The sequence below is a fragment of the Ranitomeya variabilis genome, chromosome 3 (assembly GCF_051348905.1).
Source record: "Ranitomeya variabilis isolate aRanVar5 chromosome 3, aRanVar5.hap1, whole genome shotgun sequence".
NCBI classification, from domain to species: Eukaryota; Metazoa; Chordata; class Amphibia; order Anura; family Dendrobatidae; genus Ranitomeya; species Ranitomeya variabilis.
In genome coordinates, this window is record NC_135234.1 from 206648019 (window position 1) to 206657952 (window position 9934).

At 40.1% G+C, this 9934-nt stretch overlaps 1 protein-coding gene across 1 annotated transcript; it reads left to right on the plus strand.

Moving 5' to 3' along the window:
* Window positions 1-907: 907 nt before the first annotated feature.
* Window positions 908-5331, plus strand: LOC143818073 (protein spinster homolog 1-like). The gene is made up of 5 exons (XM_077299498.1): window positions 908-1088; window positions 1348-1413; window positions 1596-1694; window positions 2887-3058; window positions 4409-5331. The coding sequence occupies exons 1-5, from the start codon at window positions 1077-1079 to the stop codon at window positions 4426-4428; spliced, it is 369 nt and encodes a 122-aa protein (XP_077155613.1). The 5' UTR covers window positions 908-1076; the 3' UTR covers window positions 4429-5331.
* Window positions 5332-9934: the final 4603 nt, after the last annotated feature.

Here is a 9934-nt window from a genome sequence, read left to right on the forward strand (position 1 = left end):
TCTATGCCAGACCAACTTAATGGTATTAACAAAAAATTGTATTTCATGGATAATGTCATATTTGCTCAATAATTTTCCATTTTTTCTCTTCTCTGCCATGATCAGTTTATTTTCCAAAAATATACACATAGCAAGGGATCATTGACACCCATGGCATAACAAATTTACTGTAATGTACACCATAACTTGGCAGGCGTATATTTAATTTTCTGACACACTGACTGCCGTAGATATGCCAAACTTTTTAAAAGGTTTGCTTCTTAATATATTAGTCATAACTTATTTTTTAAACAGGTTACTTATAAAGACAGGTGAAAAAAATTATTGTCCTAGTAAATTTTCTCCAATTTGTTACATACCATGTTATAACAAAGTTCAATTCATACTTGCCATCTTCTCAGAATTGCCAGTACAGAGGGGCATTCACAGGTCACAGAGTTTCCCACAGAAATATTTCTCATGTAGTCATGCCTCCATTTTAGACCACTTCTCTCCATCCATTGACACCTTCCTCACCCTCGTTGAATCTGCATTTGGCTGGTAGGTTTTGAATGACTTACACTATGCCCTGGAGATCTGTCAACTAATTCAAGAGAACTTACCTTTTTCATAAAGTCTCTACTAAAGTTGGCATAATATATCTGAACTAAACATTCAACATATCTCATGCCATTAAAACGTTAAGGTAAAGTTAGTTTCCTGTATGTTCTACAGATTATCACAATGACTTCTGCTAACGTTAGGATCTAGACATAATTAGTAGAGATATGGCACTGTACCCATGAAGAATGCTCAATCATCAATTCTCTGAAGAAGCTACATTAGTTGAATTAATACATCATTTATAATCCATTACTTGGAGTTCCTTTACTAATCTCTGTAACACATTTCCTTGCAGCTTGATTTTCGGCATATTTGCTGTCTCCTCCAGCGCCTTTGGAATTGTAGCAGGAGTGAAAATTGCTGAGATATACAAGAAATATGACCCTCGTGGAGATCCAAAAGTTTGCGCAGTTAGCTTGCTGATCGGCTCCATTTTCTTGTATTTGGCACTGTTTCTTGCAAATATCAGCTTCATGGCCTCTTATGTAAGTCCTGATTTACAGATTGCTGTAATATTTTATTGAATCTATATTAAAACCGATGTATTGAGCACTAGCTATCATTGTTACGGTACATGGTGGGGCGGTCTAGGAATGTTTGGATTTGGAGTGAATGAATAGATTAAAAAGCAAAACAATTAATGTTATTATAGTAATGTGCACATGGAATATCTCATACCCCAATATGGAGAAGCATTCAATACATAAAGATATATATATATATCATATTCTTCACTCTTTGCAGGTCTTTATAATCATCGTAGAGATATTACTTTCCCTGAACTTCGCCATTGCAGCTGACATCAGACTGGTGAGTAAATGCAAATTCTAAACTATATTTGTAAAGTCCTCTCCTCGCGACTGAGCTGTTTACTTATGTCTCAAAGATTTTCATTTTTCTATGTGATGATCACTTTGTCCAAGATCTCTTGTTTTGTTGGGTTTTGTGTCTTTCCTCTACTTACTCGTATTATCCGATTCCTATTGTTTCAGTACGTGGTATCTCCCAGAAGACGTTCTACAGGACAGGCCATAGTTATTATGGTGTCTGGCCTGCTGGTGACAGCTGAGGGCAGCAATGTCATCGGAAAGGTAAGTAGATGTTATTGCTTCCAGAATGAAATATGAACATCTGTTTTAGCATGAGGTCTTATTCATACAGTGCCTTGTGTGAAGCTGTATTTTTGTGGTAGCCTCCATTTCTGCATACAGAATCCAGAATATACAGATAGCATGCGTCTGTAGTTACTGTAAAAGAGACTCTCATTTTCTTTGTATTGGGGTTTCCACATTAAAGGGAACCTGTCAGTAGAATTGTTCTCAGTAACCTACAGCCATTGTCAGGTTAGCGCCATTATACTGATTAAAATTATACCTTGGTTGGTGAAATCCATCTTGTGGTTGTTGTTTATTCTTTATTTTCAGGTGTGAGTTAATGATATGCCCGTGCCCCAGGGCTGCCTGTGGGGGGTCTTCATGTGGTGCTCTGATTATAGGTATTTACCAGTATGGCTTCTGACAGGTCACTGATCCCTCAGTGACCTGCCCCCTTTTTTACATAATGATAATGAATATTATATATTTATCTTACCAGTATGGCTTCTGACAGGTCACTTATCCCTTAGTGACCTGCCCCCTATTTTACCTAATGAATATTATATATTTATCTTAAAAAAAGAGCACCACCGAGGTATCATTTTAATCAGTATAACGGCACCAACCTGACACTGTCTGTAGGTTACTGTGCACAATCCTGCTCTCAGGTTCCCTTTAAACAAAATAAACTTTGTTTCCTATACATGAATGTTTATGGTGTAATAAATGGTAATTTGACTAATGCTACATCTGTAGGCTGCATACATTCAGTACAAACATGCAGAATCAGTACACATCCAGTACAAATCTATTACCCCGACAGAAAACAAATAGAACGTATATACAAGAAAACTATTCTAATCTTGTGGTCATGACAAAACCCCAAAGACAAGATGACCTGGTGCTATGCCAGATTATCTGCTGAAGAAGGATGCCACATGATCTGAGGCTGAGTGTATTGGAACCAGTGTTGTTCGTGCTCTGGTGGATGGGAGCTCCTCCACTATCTGTAGTGAGGCACCTTGTCCTTCCATGACCTTTTAGTCACCAGACCTTCTACAAGTATACAGTGGCTGCTGTCCGGGTAAAATCTTTTGGTAAAAATTTGGTGCAATCTTCCTAATGTATTTATATGTATGAAAGTTATTATCCATCCCTTACATAACAATTATTCTCTTCATATCTACAGATATCTGATCTTATCAAAGCAGGAAAGGATGATTCTGATCTATCGAGGTTCCACAGTCTGCAGTACGCCCTTGCGAGTTGTCCATTTCTGTTGGCGATTGGAGGAGGTTTATTTTTGGCAACTTCCGTCTTTCTTGAAAATGACCGCAAGTGTGCAGAGATGGAGTCTGAAGGTGCGTGTAGAAATATGTTCATTATACTCTCATGTCTCTTGCAGAATTAAACTAAATAATAGAGATTGAAAGGTGGCACTCACCGTCCCGTGTAAAAAAAGAGTTTTATTCTAACTAAATTCAACCGTACTAGGACGCATTGAAGCGTAGTTTGACACGAAACGGCTATCGTCGTCCATGTGGCTGAGATCCTCCTGCATGCATGGTTTCACTTAAGTTTGAATAAAACTTTTATTACGGACAGTGAGTGCCACCTTTCTATCTGCTACTATTGGATTTTTTCATATGGCGTAGCACCCTTGGTTCCCGCGTGTCGGATGGTTCAAGTGAGCGGTCCGGGAGTCAAGGACAGTAGTAAATAGTGTGATTGCCTCTGTTTTCTTTTTTCCCAGAATTAAAATAAAGCCCCTCATTGGATTAGAATATGTTCTATTATCTGTAAATGTAGTACCCAGCATCTTCACATCTACATAACCTGTTGCTAGCTAGAAACTGATAAATGCAACAGACACTATTAGGACATCATTAGGACAATACTATACCTACTTTTATCCAAGATTAACATACCAAATTTTTCGGATTATAAGTCGTACTTTTTTCTCCCAAATTTGGTCTAAAAATGGGGGTGCATCTTATAACCCAAATGTAGCTTAACGGCTGCTGTAGAGCGGGGTCCCAGGGTCACTGCTGCAGAAAGCTTCTGGTGGTGGTGGTAGGAGTGGGACGCTGCTGCTGGTCCAAGGCTAGTAGGAGGTGATGTTTAGCAGTGCGGGGATTGAGATCTCAGCTCTCGAAATCTCTGCACCCAAGATCTCAATTGCGCATTCGCTGCCCCCAGCGGCCATTTTCCAGTAGTTCACTGCATTGAAAAGCATGGAAAGTATGGGGGCTCCGCGCTTTCACAAGATGTTGGTGGGGCCCCCTAACTGCCGAACACTACTTCCTACCATCCTAAGGCTCGCAATTGCCCCACTCCTGCCTCTGCCACCACTAGCTTCCTGCACCTGGGACCCGACTCCACTGCCACTGACCCCGAGGTAAGCTCCAATAAAAGCGGATTATAAGGTGCACCACCATTTTATATAAAAAAAAATCTCTTTTCCTCTCCAAAATTTGGGGTGCATCTTATAATCCGCAAAATACGATATTACCTTATTGGTTGTGAAAACTGTGTTTAACTATGTATATTATTGTATTAAAAAGAAAAAAAAAGCAAACTAACATAAGGTTCTGTGTAATATTTGGTGATATCTTCTTGTAGCCATATAGTTCTGAAGATTAGTAAATGCCTTGCTTGCTTTGCACCTCTCACTCCTGCTGTAAATAACACTTTACCTCTTCTTACTTTAGTTCTCATCACCACAGACTAGCTCCACCATTGCAGGGAATTGAAGACTGTTCTACAAATCAAAATCAAAGTGGCCTCTGTGTTATGATCACATGACCTGCGCTTAAGAAAAAAACAGACAGATTCCGGGCTCGGTTTCTGTTCTCACTATTGGATATGACATTTACTGGACTTTCCGCAAGAGACAGATTCCGGGCTCGGTTTCTGTTCTCACTATTGGATATGACATTTACTGGACTTTCCGCAAGAGACAGATTCCGGGCTCGGTTTCTGTTCTCACTATTGGATATGACATTTACTGGACTTTCCGCAAGAGACAGATTCCGGGCTCGGTTTCTGTTCTCACTATTGGATATGACATTTACTGAACTTTCCGCAATCAGATGTACTAACTCAACAAGTGAGTTTCCTAGTGCATCAAGAGACAGATTCCGGGCTCGGTTTCTGTTCTTACTATTGGATATGACATTTACTGGACTTTCCGCAAGAGACAGATTCCGGGCTCGGTTTCTGTTCTCACTATTGGATATGACATTTACTGAACTTTCTGCAATCAGATGTACTAACTCAACAAGTGAGTTTCCTAGTGCATCCAGAGACAGATTCCGGGCTCGGTTTCTGTTCTCATTACTGGACATTACACTTAAAGACTTTATGCAGTTAGAAGTGTTCAAGGATGAACCTATGTCTTCGTCACATGGCCTATCATCTTTGGGGCCACACTGAAGACTTTATGGCAGCACGGTAGCACAGTTGTTAGCACTGTTACATTGCAGTGCTGAGGTCCAAATCTAACCCATAACAACATCTGCATGGAGTTTGTATGTTCTCCCCGTGTTTGAGTGGGTTTCCTCCGGGTACTCCGGTTTCCTCCCACACTCCAAAGACATACTGATAGGGACTAATAAATTAATTAAAATAAATATTTGACACCTTGAATGAAGTTAATAGTCAGTCTATAATGAAATAGCAGTATACCGAGCTTCTGTACATATCTTCACAGGGCTTTATAGAGCAAATTTGGTTTCCCCAACAAATAGAAGCCTCAGATTGGCCCTTGATTCTAACAGATCCATACATTGCATTCTATGTCATGTGCCCTCGTATATGGCCAGCCTTTATTATAGGAATTATAGAAGCAACCAATCATAAGACTGAGTGGGGGTTCCCAGTGGTCAGACATACATTTTCTTAATGGTCATCTGACAGCATAAGAACTTCCCGACTTACAGATGGGAACAATAGCCTGCAATATGCCTTTTAGGTACATAACATCTAGGACACAGCCGTGCAAACTCTATATACAATGACCAAAATAGGAGAACCATAAGTCAAAAATGGCCAAAAGAGTAAAACAAAAGTATAAAGTTTATTGAAAACATATAATTTTCACATACACAATATTATGATATAGAAATTTATAAAAATTGTTACTTAATCCATAGATACAAATAGTGACCTGAAAACACAGACCAGGACAGTAACAAAAGTAGTTGCTAATTAGTAAACATGCAGCAAGTGTGCTGCCAACATGTGTACATTAGTTTCTACCGATATCAGGCGGCACACCTTACTAGTATAAGCGCATTATGAATGCTGCTGTAATCGCCATGAATCCATGTACAAAAAGTGCAATAGGGGGAAGTTAATTACCCATACAGAATAGAGGTCCCGTCTGGATCCTGGTCACGTACCCCAACGCGCGTTTCGCGTTCAGTAGTTACCGCTTCCTCGGGGGGCGTGGCTTAAACAAGATCTCAGTCCCGTCTAAATAATGGTCACATCCGATCATGTGACTAAGTGAAAATAACACGTGCGCATACATGGACCGTAGACAGATCCTCATCTATGCGCTCCAGGTCTCACACCCGTCCAGCAGATCCCGGTCATGTGAGCGGGCCGGCGCCACGCCCACAACACACAACGCAGGACCGCCGTCAGACAGGAAACCAAGAGCGCAGTGAGCCCTGTATGTCGGTCCATGAAAACGCCATATAATATATATAAAGTGACTAGGTGCTATAAAGTGCAACAATGTGCATAGATAAATGTGTATTGGCGTACATATGCCAACCATATAAAACAAATTAGTGTGCATGCGTAAATCATAATGATGATGACAAAAAGTCCCCGATATCCAACCTCTACCACCATGCTATGGATCCCAGCAACACCCACACCCCATAACTGAGGTCCATCATCAGGTGGCGAGCCCGGCAGGGGAGTACTATTAATGAAGTGTACTTAAGAAATGTGAAAGTGCATAATGTATCATATATGATAATAGTACACAAACTTATTAAGAAGACAAAAATAATGAACACAATATTATAAAATATCCCGGCGATACACATTAGAGAGCCAACAATGAGGAACGCTTAATGTGACACAGTAATAGGCATTAGAGACATACAGAGTAAATGAGAAAAAACAGAAAACAGAATATATGCTGTTCCAAAGTAACAAGTGCTCTATTAGTTATCATCAAAATAGATGTCATAATTGGCCTGTATATACCAAATTTGCCACAACTTGTATAGTCCACTTCCAAGTCTCTATAATTCCTCCATTCGAGGGTGATATTATAAACGCTTCGCATATTCAAATTTCATATTGGTGTCCACAATGTCAGGAATCATATGAGCATGGTCAGGATAATAAACTCACTAAAAATAATACAGGACAGAGATACAAAATTAAAAACTGATAAAATAAAGCAGAGACCGCAGGAGATATATATATATATATATATATATATATATATATATATATATATATATAGGATATGTATATATATATATATATATATATATATCTACACAGATCATTATAAGAAAGAAGAAAATCCATGCACTTCATTAAGACCCATGGGCGTCATCGTGCCCAGTGTGGTTATCCAGCGGCACTCTCTCTGTGCCAGGATGCGCTTAACATCACCACCTCTAATGCCACACTGGACAAGGTCAATTCCACGTACCACAAAGGACTTAGGGTTACAACCATGAAACTGTCTAAAGTGACGTGGTATTGTTTTCAATTGTGTCATGTCAGTCTCATTTTTAGCAGCCATTATATCACGCATGTGTTCTTGTGTGCGTGTGCCCAAACGACGGGATGTTAACCCAATATAAATTTTTGGGCAGCTGCATACAGCATAATATACAACCTGGGTGGTATTACAGGTTATATGGTAGTTGATGGAAAAAGTTCTTCTACCATCAGCTGAATCAAACGTAGCACTGCGGCAGACATTTTGACATGAAACACAATCGCCACATGGAAAACAGCCATGGGGTGGCCCACCAGATCCAAAATTGTATTTACTCACTTTTGGGATATAGTGACTTGACACCAACAAGTCTAATATTTTTACTTCGTCTAGCAGTCATTGCGGGGCAGCTAGTGAGGCATTTAGAGAGCAATGAGTCACTTTGGAGAATGCTCCAATGTCTTTGGAGACAATCTCTCATAGTGGACCATTCACCATTATAGGTGGATAAATCGTACCACATTCTGTTGTTCAGTAACTTTCATGTTTTTCTTACTAGAACACAACAGTTCATCACGTGGTACATATTTAGCTCTTAGATACCCCTTTTTTATGCTCCTATTGCTGTACTCCCTAGCTTGAAATCTAGTCCTAAGATCAGCTGCTTGAACTTCGAACTTGGTGGTGGAGGAACAGATCCGCTTCATCCTAAGATGCTGACCAACTGGGATGGCTTTAATTGTACTATATGGATGACCTGAATCAGCATGCAGAAGCGAGTTGACCGATGTGGACTTTCTGAAGACATCAGTCTGCAAATAACGATCACCATCGACCTCAATCTTGATGTCCAGAAAATCCACCTCGGTCTTACTCATTTGATACGTCAATTTGATGTTGTACGTATTCTCATTCAATAGATGCATAAATTCATGCAAAGCTTCATCAGGTCCCTGCCATATGATGAATAAATCATCAATGTAGCGCAGCCAGCACTGCACATGGTCTGCGGCCCATGGCCCTCCCCCGCCAAAAATCCACCTCTCCCAATACCCCAGGAAGAGATTGGCGAAAGAGGGCGCACAGGCCGTGCCCATGGCAGTGCCGCGCTGCTGGAAGTAGAAAACATCCTTGAAAACAATAAAGTTTTTGGTTAAAATAAATGTCAGAAGTTCCGTGACCAAATCACAAATAGCACCATCCCAGTTGCTGGCACCCAGGAAAAAGCGGACCGCCTCCAACCCATCCCTGTGACCAATACAGGTGTACAGAGATTGTATATCAGGGGTAACAAGACACATATTATCCTCCAATTGTATCCCATTGATCCGACGGAGGACATCCGACGTGTCCCTGGCATAGGAGGGGAGCGACTCTACCAATGGTTTTAAATAATAATCCACAAATTTGCATATGGGGTCACTCAACCCTCCCATACCAGAGACTATCGGATGGCCTGGTGGGTCAATGGGATTTTTATGGATCTTGGGGATGAAGTAGAGTGTTGAGACCCTCGGAAATTTTGTAAGTAAGCCATCCAACACATGTTTAGGAATGATGCCCCTATCATGAGCATCAACCAAAATCCCCTCTAACTCATAAGAAAAGGCATTAGTTGGATTATAGTCAAGTTTTTTATATGTCTCCTTGTCCCTTAGATGTTTAAACGCTTCTTTCTCATAGAGAGCACTGGGCCAAAGAACCACATATCCCCCCTTTTCTGCTGGCTTTATAACTATATCCTCATATTTTTTGAGTTGTTCAAGAGCCAATCTTTGTTTAGATGTTAAATTATCATTTCTACGTTTCGTTGATATTTTTTGGAAATCTTGTAACACCATTTTAGTGAAAATTTCCACTGCTGGACACAGACAAGGGGGGAAATCTGGTAGACTTAGGTCGACAGTCTCGTGGGAAAGTACCTACCACTTCAGATGTTTGGGCATTTAACCATCTTTTTCAAAAAGTTTCTTAAGGATAAATTGCCTAGAGGTAATAAATCTTTCCCATCATATCCTTTCAAGTGATCAATTGGATGTGCTACAAAGGGGTTTGACTTTCTCCCCAACTAGTAAGTTCAATCTTTTTACAGCTACCAAGGACTTATACTTGTTCTCAAGGAAATTGATCCTTAAGAATCTATTTGAAAAAGATGGTCAAATGCCCACAGGTGATGATGTAGAAAGGGAGGCACTGATGGCACTGGAGGATCTCTTAGACGAACAAACATCTGAAGTGGTAGGTACTTTCCCACGAGACTGTCAACCTAAGTCTATCAGATTTCCCCCCTTGTCTGTGTGTCCAGCAGTGGAAATTTTCACTAAAATGGTGTTACAAGATTTCCAAAAAATATCAACGAAACGTAGAAATGATAATTTAACATCTAAACAAAGATTGGCTCTTGAACAACTCAAAAAATATGAGGATATAGTTATAAAGCCAGCAGACAAGGGGGGAAATGTAGTTCTTTGGCACAGTGCTCTCTATAAGAAAGAAGCGTTTAAACATCTAAGGGACAAGGAGACATATAAAAAACTTG